The 14,418-nt window shown below is 49.0% G+C and overlaps 5 protein-coding genes across 5 annotated transcripts; all 5 read left to right on the top strand.

The window, feature by feature from the left end:
- Positions 1–3,280: 3,280 nt before the first annotated feature.
- Positions 3,281–5,506, top strand: TEOVI_000268900 (uncharacterized protein; the record flags this gene model as incomplete). The annotated part of the gene is made up of 1 exon (XM_067225724.1): positions 3,281–5,506. The coding sequence occupies one exon, from the start codon at positions 3,281–3,283 to the stop codon at positions 5,504–5,506; it is 2,226 nt and encodes a 741-aa protein (XP_067081825.1).
- Positions 5,507–5,977: 471 nt separating this feature from the next.
- On the top strand, positions 5,978–7,723 carry TEOVI_000268800 (phosphatidylinositol 4-kinase, putative; the record flags this gene model as incomplete). The annotated part of the gene is made up of 1 exon (XM_067225723.1): positions 5,978–7,723. The coding sequence occupies one exon, from the start codon at positions 5,978–5,980 to the stop codon at positions 7,721–7,723; it is 1,746 nt and encodes a 581-aa protein (XP_067081824.1).
- An 865-nt stretch (positions 7,724–8,588) lies between these two features.
- TEOVI_000268700 (Complex 1 protein (LYR family), putative) lies at positions 8,589–9,086 on the top strand (the record flags this gene model as incomplete). The annotated part of the gene is made up of 1 exon (XM_067225722.1): positions 8,589–9,086. One exon carries the CDS (start codon positions 8,589–8,591, stop codon positions 9,084–9,086), a length of 498 nt encoding a protein of 165 aa, XP_067081823.1.
- Positions 9,087–10,044: 958 nt separating this feature from the next.
- Positions 10,045–11,571, top strand: TEOVI_000268600 (uncharacterized protein; the record flags this gene model as incomplete). The annotated part of the gene is made up of 1 exon (XM_067225721.1): positions 10,045–11,571. The coding sequence occupies one exon, from the start codon at positions 10,045–10,047 to the stop codon at positions 11,569–11,571; it is 1,527 nt and encodes a 508-aa protein (XP_067081822.1).
- A 739-nt stretch (positions 11,572–12,310) lies between these two features.
- Positions 12,311–13,690, top strand: TEOVI_000268500 (Calcineurin-like phosphoesterase, putative; the record flags this gene model as incomplete). Its single annotated transcript, XM_067225720.1, has 1 exon — positions 12,311–13,690. The coding sequence occupies one exon, from the start codon at positions 12,311–12,313 to the stop codon at positions 13,688–13,690; it is 1,380 nt and encodes a 459-aa protein (XP_067081821.1).
- Positions 13,691–14,418: the final 728 nt, after the last annotated feature.

Genomic DNA, 14,418 nt, shown 5'->3' with positions numbered 1-14,418 from the left:
GAAACTGAGGCACAGCAACCTGATGATAAGGAAACTGAGGCACAGCAACCTGATGATAATGAAACTGAACCACAGCAACCTGATGATAATGAAGCTGAGCCACAGCAACCTGATGATGATGAAACTGAGTTGCAGAAACGTTATGAGAGGGATGGCAAGGACTCTTTAGAAGAGACCAGAGAGGATGGAACGGATTTTGTTGTGCTTTTGAAGCAGTTGGCTGACGACGCGAGCGCACTCGCCAGCCTGATTGGTGACGATGTGTATAATATGAGGGGGCGCTGCGTTGTTCAGAATCAATTGGTGCCCGAGTGCCGTGAAGGTGTTATGAAGCTTAGGCAGGTTGTGGCGAAAATCGTGGACACTGTTGGATTAACCGACGAAGCAGTTCAAGGGGGTCGAGATAAGTCTGATTTTTCGGTTGGTGGTTGCCGCTGTACCGCCAGTGATAATACCACTGTAGGTGATAGTCACGGCAATACACCTGCTCCAGGGCAGTCTCAAACTCTCGATGCTAACCCGTTCGCTGGTGGTGATGTGGGAACTTACGGAGGCGAAACGTCTTCGATAAATATGAGCACACTTTTTTTCACAGTTATTAGTATTGTTGCTGTCAGCGCGTCTGGATTTTTGCAACAATGCTGGAAGCAAAGGAGACACTTTAAAACGGAAAGGGTATCAGCGAATGAAGTGCAATTCCAATGTGCTGGAAGGGTTTCAACGAACCTGCAGCATCATGGAGATCAGGCGGCTGAAGTCCACCCTATTAAAGGTGGACCACAGAGTGGTTCCGCGGAACTATTTCCGGGTGCTGCAGCAGGCGTGTCGGCCCCACTGCCCCCTGTGGTGAATCTTGCGCCCGTTCCAACTTCTGCCGTGAAACAGCTAAGCATGGGGCCCAGTAAGACTTCGTTAGCACATCCAAAACCACCAACGGCAGCAAGCGCGGGGTATCCCGCAGCGCCACCGAACTTCACGCAGCGTCACCAAGCTGGTTCTCCGCAGCCCACGAGACACGTTTGGGGTGGCGATATACCTCCTGTCGTCGAGGGGAAGAGGGATTCTTCAGACGACCCGGACGTGCTCGTCAACCCTTTCCTTAAAAAATGGTCGTGATAGAGTATCGACGTCCGGTGCGGGTACCGATCCGCAGGGTTGCTGTTTCGGTGGTTAACCTCGCAGCATTTTTTATTGCTTAATTCACGCACTTGAGGTGTCGGGACGGTGTAGAGTATCACAAAACGCCCCTTAACCGTACCCAGTTCAGTGGCCTTGGTTCTATCACTAGCTCAGTTTTGTGTTGTTTGGTCGGTCTTGCGCGCACAAATTCGCGACATTCGGTCGAGATGGTACATTTAAATGGTTGATATGTTCATAGGCGTTCGATGTTTGTACTACATAGCTTCATGTACACCACGTGTGTGAGTTCGGGGATTACCTAGGCTCTAATTGGACGATCTTTACCGCACATTAAGGCGCTGTATTGTCGTAGGTGACCACCACTTGGTTTTTGTTTCAACCCTACGTCGCACCCTTCGGTCAGTTGCTGGACGTAGACTCTCAACTCATGCGCGATTAAACTCGTTTTTTGCGCGATGGTCAACGGCTCTGTTGCTATATGGGCTCGTACTGGGCTTAGGCGTAGCTATGGTGCTACTGCGGTGAAATATCCCTTGTTGTGCCTTTCGCTTTTACCCTTTATACGTCGTCTGTCCCCTTCGCTTTGCAACGGATCCTCACCCCTGCTATATGGCTTGGTAAGTCTGCTTTTGAACAGTACGTACATGGATATCGTTTCACAGGTGTGAACGGGGGCTGGTATTACCTTGGTTACATGTTGTTCATTCTCTCAACATTTCGATGCAACCTGCAGGTCACGCAAAACATCTGCTCGCCAGTTATTTGCGGTAGACGGATGGAGAGGAGCGGTACGACGTTTTGCACTGATTTCAGGCTGTGTCGTTCGGATATATTTCGCAATGTCCTCTCGCTGATATACCTTTTCCCATCGGAAGGCCGGTACTTTCATAAGGGGAGAACTGCCGAGATATCAGTTTGAGGTTGACAGCAACGAGTCGGGTGCTGTGCTCTGTTTGCAAATGCATGCGAAGGAAGAAACGAAGGCACTTCACAGTTTGTTGAAGCGCCTAGAGAGCTTCAAATTGTGTTGGGCCCGCTCCACGCACGGTTGCTGTGGGGTTTAGGAAGAGTACTAGGGGGCTCCGTGACACATCATAGTTGGCTTTTTGCTACGGGAGAGAAAGTCCTGACACCGCTGATGAGCATTGCTTCACTTATTGTTGGGTAAGTTGTGGGATTCTGCTGGTTTGCCTGCGTGATGGTGTAGACCTGCAATATTTGTTGTTCGACCGACTGGACGACGCATGTCATCTTTTCACTAATTCGAGAGTGGTGCGGTGTTAACAGTGTCGGTTGGAGGTTGGTCTGATTGACCACAGCCATCAACTGCTGCAGCAGTGTGCGGAGAGGTGGCTGTGGTGTTGAGAGATGAAGATTAGGTGTGACAGACGGCAGAGCGGGGGAGGGAACATTCTTGACGTTTTTGGTGGTGTATGGGTGGGGCTGGAACAATCTGTGCGCGCAAAGTTGTGTATATGCTACGTGTCTGGAGGTTGAACACACACAAAGGACTGAGGATTGAGGTATGCAGTCTACTTACAGTTTTGACTTCCCAGCAGCTCTCAGTGGTGTGCACTTGTGTTTTCCGTTGACGAGTGACCAGGATGGGCTGCAGCTGACTCAACGTGTAGAGGTGTTGGATTAGACTCTTTGGCTATCATTTAAGTTTCAGTTGTGAGCTTGGAATGTGGCGAAGTACTTGTGGACGCAGGAGTTGGCGCGTAGTCGTTATCATATCTCTGTTTGCTGTTGAGTTTACCTGACACACTAGTTACTTCGGTCTCAACGCCACTACAGAGGGCAAAAGTTCAAACGCAATCCCAGCAGTACCGTCGTACCCGCGCTGTGGCGTGAGCTAGTGGTGGTGGTGGTGCGCTATGAGCTAAAGTGCGTTGGAATGGGAGTTTCATATCTGGAAAGAGATTAAGGTTGCGTGTCACTAGAGGAGCTCCACTGGCCAACATTTATTGGCTGTGTTCCGGCAGCGTCTCATTAACTCCTGCTATGTCTATTCCCGGCTTTCTTCTCCACTGATTATTATATTTGCTGCTTCGTTACATGTCCCTTCTTCTTTTGACTTTTTTAAAACACTGCTCTTCAAGCCCGAATAATTTGTATAAGGTGCTTGCCTCTCGTTGCGATGACATGTAGGAGTGAGGAAACTAACTGGGGGCTCTTGTTTGACATTGCTCTTAGTCACGGCGAGTCTTTGCGGAGGCAGCGCTTGACGTATGTCGGATTCATGACGCTTCTACGCTCTGCTGGCGTCGTCGGCCCTGTGACTGGTATCTACCAGGTATTGCTTGGGGCACTGTGGCAGCATCATGGCTTGCAACGGAGTTGCAACGAGGGTGGAAAAGGTGGTGAAACGAAAAACGCCCTTGATCTTACCATGGATATCGACGGGTTTATTACCATTATGAATGTGGTATGTATACGATGTTACCAGGCACAGCGCTTCTCTGAAATGTTAGAGGACGATCATCCAATTTCCGAAGCCGTAACTTTGTGTGCAGAGGAACAGGGAAAAATCCACTCGAGCGTAACATACACCATGCGCCGCTTCTTCAAGCCATTTATCAGCAGGTCCATCGTATTGAAAAGAATGGTTGTATCGTTGGACTCTAGGAAGAATAGCTGGACACCGTACGCCAACCGCTTGATTACGCATATACTGGCAGCTTCAGCTGATTCGATAGTTTTTCCTCTGTTTGATCGCTACGCCGAGTGCGGCAGGATATATCGTCCATCTTTTGAGGGGATGGTTGACGATATCTTTCCACATTTCTCTCCTTCTCAAAGGAATGCGGCGCTTTCTGTGTTCACGTATGATGGATTCACTGGTATACACAAGTTAATGAAGTATGTTCATCCAGATGTCGATAAAGAAACTCGAGCAGCTCTGGAGTTGCACTCGTTCGCAGAGGCCCTTTTAATGTTGGCGATAGTTGCTTTTTCTAACGAGTCGCAGCACAAACACCACCGCCCCTTTACGGCCAAAGTGTGGGCCGCGTTTGAGGATTACTATTGCAAGTTCCTCGGTGTTCCGATGGTATCAGATCCCATTAAAGACAACAAATTCGCCTCCATTACTCCTTCGGCTAATCTGGTGTTTCCTGCAGAGGTACCTCTGAACAAGTTGTCGTCTTTTCTTATTTCAGGATGGAACTTAACGGTGGATGACTGGCCATGTGACACACCCGATCCGGGGAAGGGATACCCTCCTCGCATACTAAAATTTCCGGAGGATGGGTTTGACGATATTCCTTTAATGGACAAGCAGGAAAGCGCTGCAAAAGCACCCACATCTACCACCGGTATGGCTGCTAAGCTTTTTGAAGAGGAGCTCATTCGTCCCACTCCAGCGGAGTACAGCCTACCAATTTACGGCGTTCAGCGCTGTACGGTGTACGTTGATGAGCAACGCGCCAATGCATTTCAGCGTGCTCCCAACATCGTAGAGGTTGTTATTCCAAAAAGCATGTGGAATATTTCCATTGACGGAACAAAGGTAGAATTTGTCACGTATGGGGATGAGGGGAAGCTTCTGCTGAGACCAAACAAAGATGTAACAATATCCATACGCGACGTAAAGGGTAGCACAACATTCGAAACTAAAAGTGTCCCTCTCCTGGAGTCTCCCTTTGAGCAAGTAATTTTGCCTCCCCAAATGGAGGTGTTGAGGACGGCATTTTCACATCACGCGGCGAACGATTTGCTGCCTGTAGAAAGGTTTGATGATGCTTGTGCTGAATTGTGTATTATTACCTCCGGTACAAAGGACCATTGTTTTTTATTCGCAAAATCGAAATTAGAGGGGTCGGAGGAAAGAATCCCATTGAAAGGCGCAGAAACATTAGAGAGCGCCCAAGGTATCTCATTTTCAGAGTTTGTTTCGGCCTTGGCAACGGTGCTGTTAAGACGGCATGAAGCAAGGAACACTCTTCCTGACATTCCTTACCTTCTCGCTGTTGGCTCTTCGAGGATGAAAAAGAGCCTTCCTCCACTGGCTGAGTGGAAGGGTGAGAACAGTGGCAACCCAGCGCAGTGGCTCCCGTTGAAGTTAACGCAGCCGCACAACGCCCGGATCGATGTACCGTACGACAATGCCCTGCGTAAGAAGTCATCTTTCTTAAGACGATATTCAGGCACGGAGGGGTTGCTGAAAAGTTTGGGGAAGGATCATCACATGTTGCGACCTCTCCCGGCATTTCCGGTCGAGGTAAAAACTGTTGACGTCGTGTCCCAATACGACGACGATGAAAAGGGCCTATTTGACAAGGTGGCGAAGACGTCATCATCGCTACAGGAGAGTTTTTTGAAAGAAGAAATGGTTGTTTCCAGGAAGGGATGGACGTTGGAGTAACTAACCGTTACTTCGCGTTGGCCGTTGGTAGCTTCCCCTTGTTTTATGAATTCACAGCGTTAACAAGTCGTTATGGGTGGAGCTTGTATCACTGCTCACGGAACTCTTTCATTCTTTCTAATGTTGTACATTGAATGGCGCGAACTACGATGCTTCCCGGTGGGGAAGACGCTGGGCCGAACAGGTTATTTTTCTTCTTTCCTCCGTCGTGGTGATGTAAAACCTACATCTTTATGTGACCTACAGTTAGTTTTTTGCCTCTGAGTTTTGTCCTTTTTTTAAAGTCTTCTGTTTGGTTTGCCTCCTATTTAATTTCTTTCTTTGCTTTTTTTTTTAATGTCACAATGGCGCAATGCCGCCCATGCCCGCGACACGAAAAGCCGAGTGGACGCGGACAGTAACTGCGTGCCCGAGTGATTCCTGTGGTGGGGGGACCTTAGGGGAGTATCTTTGTTTCCTTTTTCCCACGCAATGTCGAATGCTTTGTTTTGTCTTCACAGGCTTCTGGAGGTACTGCTGTACCTACCGAGGGGTTCTCAGGATGAGCAAATGGCTCTTGTTCAAAATCTGCATGAGTTCCCCCTTGCAACCATTGAAAGGGTCTTCCTTCAAATATCTCATGCTTGTATCACGCACAAGGGTCCGGAGGTAAGTAACCGCCTGCGACGTTTTATGCATTGGCTGGCGGGGCGATCTTTTACCTTGGCGTTGCGGCTCTCATGGACAGTGGACTCGGTACGCGACGTGTTTTCGGCCGTTGGGCTTGGAGGGCGCGTGAAGGAAGTGCACGACAAGATCGAGAGTTTTGCCATCAACCGCAAGGGTGTAGCAGATCGAACCAACAACACTGACGGGGTAGAGGAAGAGATTAGGCGCAAGGAACTGCGACTTAAGCTTTTCAACGATGAGAGAGCATTCCTCAATCTTATCACCAACTTGAGTAAACATTTAATTTCGTTCACCAAGAGAGATCGGCGACAACATGAGCTAAAGAAGGAGCTGGATGAAATCAACAAATCACTGAGGTCGCAGTCACTCATATGCCCTTTGGGTTGTAATGACGATCCGGTAAAGTGGATTGTAAACATCGTTGTTGAAGATAGTGTCGTATTCTTTTCTCGTGAGAGAGCGCCGTTTCTCCTTCGATGCGAAGTCATTGTTGATTCCACTGCAACTGTCAATGACCCAACTACATCTAAGTTACGACTTCCCAATGGAAAGTTTAAAATTTCGGCGGAATCAGATGAATTGATGGAGGAGCAGTCGCTGGACCGAAGGGGGGAAGATGTAGGAGGGGAGGTAACTGCGATCAAGTCCGCTTCCCCTGACATGAAGTTGTTTCGGAAGGTCTTTGGAGAGCTTCCGGAGGAACGAGCTGCTCGTCTGCGCGAGAAGTCATTCTTTGGGAGGCATCCTAATTGGGGTACAGCCACATTTGTGGTCAAAGGTGGAGATAATTTGCGGCAAGAGGAGTTGGCGTTACAACTTGTTGACCTCTTCAACAATATATGGAAGAATGCCGGACTTACATGCTCTCTTGTCCCCTATAGGGCACTTGCCGTCGGTGTGGATTCTGGAATTATTGAGTGTGTAGAGGGTGCCTGTTCCATTGATGGAATCAAGAAGTCATGTCAGATGGCGTACCTTCCCCAGTTCTTCAATGAGGCCTTTGGTGGCAAGGGTTCCCAAAGATATAGGGAGGCTCAGCGAAATTTCGTGGAGACAATGGCTGGTTACAGTATCTTTACCTATATCCTTCAGGTGAAAGATAGACACAACGGGAACATTTTGATAAGGGCAGACGGCCGTTTGGTGCACATAGACTTTGGTTTTATGCTCGTCACATCTCCCGGTGGTGTCAACTTCGAATCAGCCCCTTTCAAACTGTCACAAGAGCTCCTTGAAGTAATGGGAGGTGTTGGAAGTTCACCATTTAATTACTTTAAGCTATTGTTCTTCTTGGGGATGAGAGCCATACGCGAGAAAGCTGATGATATCGTAGCACTTGTCTCGCTAATGACGCCTTACAACACTTTGCCTTGTTTCGGGGCCTCTCCTGAAGTTGCCATCCAGCAACTGCGGTCCCGCTTTCGTTTGGATCTAGAGGACGAGGGAGATTTTGCACTTTATATTAAGGAACTCATTGTCGGTAGTGTGGACAACTGGAGGACGAGGCGGTACGATCAGTTCCAAACTCTCCAGAATGGTATACTCTAGGTTTAAGGGATGTGGTGAATGCAAAACTTCCGTGTTCCGGAGGTCTGTTATCCTCTTTTCCCGTTCGATTCATGTTTCGTTTTCCCCGCCCGTACCACAATCGTGACGCTCCGTACATTTGGTTAGTAGGTGCACATGTGTGTGTGTGTGTGTGTGTGTGTGTGTCTGTTTACTACGTGGGTGGGCACCACGACATGTGGTGCGAGCTAGTCAAAGGGCTGACTCTCGTGCGCATTGATCGTTTAATCTACCGTTGTGTCGATCGCAACGTTACCCCTCGTTAGAGCAGTCGTCATCTCTGATTGGCCTCCAGAGTTAGTTTGGTACGAGGCTGTTGTTGTGTTTAGCGATCCCAACCCAATTCTCTTTGGTGGGAAGAGGTAGCAGAATAACGGGGGAGACGCCCGTTGTTGCGTGACAATCATTTGAAATACATTATGACACTCCGAGGGTAAAGAGGCAACACAGAAAATGGTGAGCTTCCCCGCCTTTTAAACGGAGAATCAAGAGAAGATAAGATTGTGTTTCTCCGCTGTCGACGTTTGTCCGTGCATTTGTCATGCTGCTGTTACGAACAAGCGCACGTGTGCTGAATGAAGTAGCTGAGGTGTGCGTGTACGGAGTGAACTAACCGAGCGTTTTCAATCCAATGGATCCCTACTTCTTTGCTAATCATCCCCGAGTCCACCACTTTGGATCTTTTCTATTGCGGTAGGAATGAGCACCCACCTCCTCTTTATTATTAATCTGGTAACTTGTTGGTCCACTCCCTCTGCGACTTTCCTTTGCTCCTAAATTTAACGGGGTTTCCCCGCTCATTTTGATTGGGGCGGTGACCGTACACATAGAGGGGGGGGGGAAGTGGATGTATAGCAAGACACCGTGTGTTTTAGGGATGCCGTATGAGGCTGCAGGGGCCGTACTGTGCAACAACCCGTATCGCTCACAGGCTCTTTCCTGGTACCGAAAGTTTCTTAAAGCGGCTTTCACGGTACCATGGGAGACGGACGACGATGCGTTGTATGTGATGGAGGAGTCAAGGCGGCTGTTTCGTCAAAATGCTCGACTTACCGACGTGGAAATGATACAGCGGAAGCTGCGTGAGGCGGAAATGCGCTACGAGCTTGGAGTGCATTATCGCATTCCATACCCCCGACCCGTTCACAAAATGCAGGGATCTTTGCAGGAAAGTGGCGTGCCCTACGCGGCGGACCTCGATTCTATGTATGACCATCCAGTGAACCCACGGACTGGGAGGATTTCAGAGGGAAGCGCGAACTACGGCGTGATGGGCGGCGTGGACAACTCCAACGAGTTGTTGGAGGGTGAGATGGGGGCTGACGCTGAGGACTTTAGTAAATGATTTTGGGGACCACCTTCGGTGCTTCTGCGATCCCCGGATTCATGTACGCTTACATTTCACCACCGCGTTGCGCATTGTTTTTATCGCTGTTTAATTGCTCTTTTTAGTCACATGTTGTAACAAGCTTTTTTGCCACTTATATTCACTGAAAAGGAGATAAGCTTATTATCCGGCTTATGCAACGGTAGCGCGTGCCTGCCTTTCCCTATTTCTCTTCCCGCCACAGTGTATGCTTACCTAACGTTCTTTGCTGTTACACGTGTATGCGTGTGTTTTCGTGTGGGCCTAGCGTCGGTTATTTACCCAGGGTGCGACCTGATTGGTGCAGTCTTGGTCGGTGCACATTCGTGTGGGAACTGTTGGTGGCATGCCACTGCACATCGACGTGGCAAAAGCGAAGGATCTGGGTAGACGAGGGCATGTGCCGGATATCGGCGCACTTCGGGATGCGTGCTTGTTCACGCTGTAGCCGATTATCTCGATGACTTTGGGGCACCATTTTAGGTCTTTTGTGCGACCCAGTGTAAAATCGGAAGTGCTCATTTTGTAGCTTGGCTCGCGTGAGTGGAAGGTTGCAGCTTTTTGAGTTACTTCCACGCACTCCCCCCCATGTAGTACTGCTGCTGAGTGGGACTTTGGTACGTTTGGAGTCATTTTCGTAACGACTCTTTTGCCTCGTAGACAAAGCCACTTTTTATTCGTCGTTGTGAATTCGTTGCACACTCGTGGCAGTTGGTGTGGAGTACTGGCGCGGTTCCCAAATGTGGGTGGCAGTACTCCCGACTCTTTAGCTTTGCTCTCATAACAGTTGAGTTCCTTCCCATGCCGCTGTTTTTGTGTACCTCCCAATGCTCTTCTTTTTCTTGAGTTTCGCCGTCCTCTCGGTGCTGCCCTTTGGTGGTGGACAGTGGTAGGAAAGTACGTAAAGAAAAGGTCAGGTATCGTGTTGTAGGTGACCATGGAGAGGTGTTGCACGCTCTTTGTTATTTTCCTTAGTGTATGTGCGCTGACCATTGCGCCCGACTTACTACATCAATTAGTGCTCAGAGCCTCCGCTACCAGCGTGTTGGGTCGTGATACGCTGCCGAAGTTGACTGTTTCCTTACTTGGTGACTTTAATTACGATATACTCTATGGCCGACCCGGTGGGTACGGACCTTGCAACCAAGGGCAGGCGTCACTCGTCACCCCGGGCTGTGAATCTCCACTGAAGCTCGTTCAGTCCGTTATGGATGACGTAGCAAAATGGGAGGGGACTTTCACTCTCTTTTCTGGTGGTCTTATGCGCCACAGCATGGAAACGGTTACCCCCGCGGAAATGGAGTACACAATGAAGGAGGTGATAGGTGTGATTGCCTCTGCATCGGGGGTAAACGGCACGCAGGATGCTGCATCACAACCAACAGTTTTGGCACTGGGAGGTAATGACCTTTCCCCTGCTAACAGTTTCAGCCCCATTAGTGCCCAACCCCAGTACGTACAACTGTTGCGTCTTATGTTAAGCGAAGGTCTGCTTACAAGAGAGGAACATTCACACATGTCTTACTGTGGCTTTTACTATCGTGATGTAGCCGGAACAAAGATTCGAGTAATTGTCCTCAACACATTACTGTGGTCAAACTCATTGAGACCACCTCTTAGCGTTGGGGATGTTGATCCGTGTGGGCAATTTCCATTCCTTCAGGCATCCATTGAATGGGCAAAGCAGCGGGACCGCAGTGTTATAATATTGGGTAACGAACCTCCCATACTCAATGTTGAGGAGGCGGTACGTATGAAAAGTGTTGGAGATGCAACCTACTATTGGCGCAACGACTTTCGGGAGGCCTATCTTCGCATCATTGGCAGTAACCGCTTCACCGTCGCAGCGCAGTTTTTTCATACTGGTACACTGGGATTTGTAGCATCATCTAAGCTGGGTCCTCCGATGTACATAATTCCATCGGTTTCCCCGGTTGCGGGAAGCAATCCATCCTACATACGGGCTACGCTCGACAGTAACACTGGGCGGGTGGTTTCGTTGCAGCAGCGATATCTGGTAGAGAACGGTTCATGGGTTTATGGAGACAAATTGGAAGACATTCTCCACGTTTCGCTCAGGGGGATGAATGAATACTCTGTGGAGGATTATCTAACCATTGCGCAAAGTGAGGCACATTGGGAACCTTTTTCAAGGATGCGGGCTGGTGGTCGCTATCTAACTGAAAAGGAGCATTGTGGTTTTTGGTGCCGCCACCTTATTATATGTGCTTCGGTATATTACGAGAAGACGGACATTGACTACTGCACTACGTCTGTATTGCCGTCTCGAAGCCTCGGGGTTTGGCTGTCAATAATTTCCGCATGCAGTGGCGGCTTGGCGTTAGTTGCGGCCCTGACGTACGGTTTTGGAAGCAGGCGGATTATTTTTTCCCCTCCTCCGGGGGCAGAACGTGAGGTTACGCAACGGCTGTTTTCAACCCGCGCACAAAAGGTTTACAATTGAGTTGAGGAAAAAAGAATGGGGAGGTATCCCCTCGTGTTGGATAGTTTGCGCTCCGAGACGGTCCTTTGACGTACACAAGGAGATCAGTCCCGGAATATTTACTCGACGATCTCCAACCCCATTTTTGCCATCTTTTCTGACTCTCTGACGTAGTTTATTCGTCTTGGTATGTCACTACAGTTACTTTGGGGCCGCAGTTGCCTTGCCAAAAGACACGCTGATTCTGGGTTTCGTGCGGAAGCTCATGATATTTTTGCCGAAGGCCCGATGCAGACCTGGCGGATGTTGGAACAAAAGTCAGCAACGACAATGGGGGTGCAAAAGAGCAGGGTACCACTTGTCACTACCGCATCGAAGCATGGTGCGACATTTGTACATGGCTCTTTAGTTTTTTTTTTGATTTTTTTCCCATCCTCGCTTCTCTTTATTTTTCTCTTACTTTGTTTCTGTGGATGTCGAGCGAACTTTTAACGTGCGGAGGTGATATAGAATAACTGTGGCGTGCGTACCAACGGTCTGCATGCTTTCGGAGCCTGTTACTGGCGGCTGTCTTGTGTATATGCTCGTCGTCAGTTTTATCCTGATGTTTGTTCCCTTTAACATTCGCCTTCCGTATCTTTTCTCACTTCTTTCCATTCCGTTTCGTTGGAGCATAGCGATTGGAACGTTTCAACCACATCATCAGAGAGGGTAAATACGTAGAGACCATATCAAAAGACGAGGTAACGTGAGAAAGTAAATGCTGGATGCCCTTCCACTACTTCTAGTCTTCGCCGCTGTTTCGCTTTGCGGCGGTAGTGCCTTGAGAGTGGGGTTGGTATCAGATCCGCACTACGACCCTGGGTATGGTACGTCTAAGGCATACGACTCTTGCCACAAACCCGCACCCAAGTACGGTCGGATGGGCTGCGATGCCCCAAAAGCACTCATTACATCATTTCAACAGGACATGGAGGCTCAAGCACCTCATGTTGTTATTGTCAACGGTGATGCTCAGCGACACAAATTCAGCAAAAGCGGGTTTTCTATTAATGACACGTTCGGCTTTATTGTGCGGGCCGCGGTTAAAACTGTACAATCGGGCGAGACAGGGGAGTTCGGACTGGGTGTGGCGGTCTCCCTCGGAAACAACGATATGGTGCCAAACTACCACTTTGATGCATTTAAGCAGGAGAGTTTCACCCTGAAACAGGAAGAAATATTGGTGGAAAATGGCCTTTTGGCTGAGGACCAAAGGAAAAGTTTCCGGGAATGTGGGTACTATCAGCGTGTTGTTTCACCTCGCCTACGGATCATTGTGCTCAACACTGTCCTCTGGTGTTTTTGTAACAAAGTTCCTATTCCGGACACTGTTGTTGATCCATGCCACCAGATGAAGTTCCTTGAGTCCAGCTTGGAAGACGCGAAAAAAGAGAATGCGAAGGTAATAATCATAAGTCACGTGCCACCATACATCGACGTTTGGGGCGTGCTCAGCAGGGGGGCCTTCGGTTCCGTTGAAAAGGATATGTATTGGAAACCCTCGTTTCAGGAGCGCTACCACGCACTGGTGGCGAAACATGCGAGTGTCGTGGTGTCGCAAATTTTCGGACACATTCACCACTTTTTATACCAGGTGGCTGGACCTGACATAATGTCTTTTACAATCCCGTCACTGACGCCTTTGTATGGGAATGTTCCATCTTACTTCATTGCAGAGCTTGATGACGTGACTATGAAGCTGAAGAGCCTTCGCCATCACTACTTGGATAAAACGACGTGGAGGAGGGCGCCGGACGTAGAGTCGACCGTCGGGAATTTATCTAGTACAGAGGCGCTCACCGCGTTCGCTACAAAATTTCGAGTCAACAGCTTCCTATGGAGGCGCTGGATCCGGTTGCGGAGCGGCGGCGGCAAGGCAAGTGGTAAACTGTTTCCCAAGGGTACCTGCAACACGTGGTGCCGGAATCTTATATCGTGTACCATGACAAGGGTAAAGTGGGAGGACATAAAGTCGTGCACGGAGGGGTCGCGCGGGGGGAAAGCAGATTCGGCAACAGAGAAATTGCCTGCCGTAGCTGCAATGCTGCTTTTCGCGTATTATTCATTGTTCTTGCTTGCATGCTCCTCAGCCTCGTAGTACGCGGGGTACTGTCGATACTGTTCTTTGGTGGGCACACTGACCCCCTTCTCCTCTCTTTGCCGTCGAAATCAACAGAAGAGAGGGATGAGGGTAAAACACTACTCACGAGTGTGTCTCGGATAGTTCAAAACGTGAAGAGGTGTATACTCGCTGTTGCTATATTGCATTGTCAAAGATGTTGGGTGCAGGACAAAATAAATTGAAAACGTTTTTCATAGTTGGTGAATGATAACTCAGTTGATTTTTTTCTAGGTGTCCGCCGCAGCAGAGAAAGTGACCATGTTTGTTCCCTATTGCTGGACTACTGCAGAGTCACCTCATCGTGGCGAAGTCGCTGCAGCTAAACAGTTTCCCGTCCCTTTTTCTCTTCTTCACCCATATACCGTGTTTGAGAGTTTGCTTAACTTGTAGCAAATACGTCGGGTGTGTGTGTGTGGGGACAAGAGGGGACAGTGTGGGTTATGAAGGGGAGAGATAGAGGGAAAGGGGTTGAAATCTGTGGCGAAGAACAAAAACTTGGGTCATTTTGTGCACAGTGTATTGCGTTGTCGTGGTGGACTAATCCTCTTGGTGCATGCCATTCCGGCCCTCGTTGCAAGGGGTAATGTTGGCTATTCGGGCTGCGCTTTACCGCGTGCCCGCTGTTTTTACATATTTCCATTTTTCACTTTAATTACCTCTTCGCTTCACGCTTCTGTTTATGTGCCGCTCTAGGTTTAGCAGGC

This window comes from Trypanosoma equiperdum (genome assembly GCF_001457755.1).
Source record: "Trypanosoma equiperdum strain OVI genome assembly, contig: ctg_586, whole genome shotgun sequence".
Lineage (NCBI taxonomy): Eukaryota > Euglenozoa > Kinetoplastea > Trypanosomatida > Trypanosomatidae > Trypanosoma > Trypanosoma equiperdum.
The sequence above is the reverse complement of the archived record's forward strand: the minus strand, read 5'-3'. Positions and strand labels throughout refer to the sequence as shown.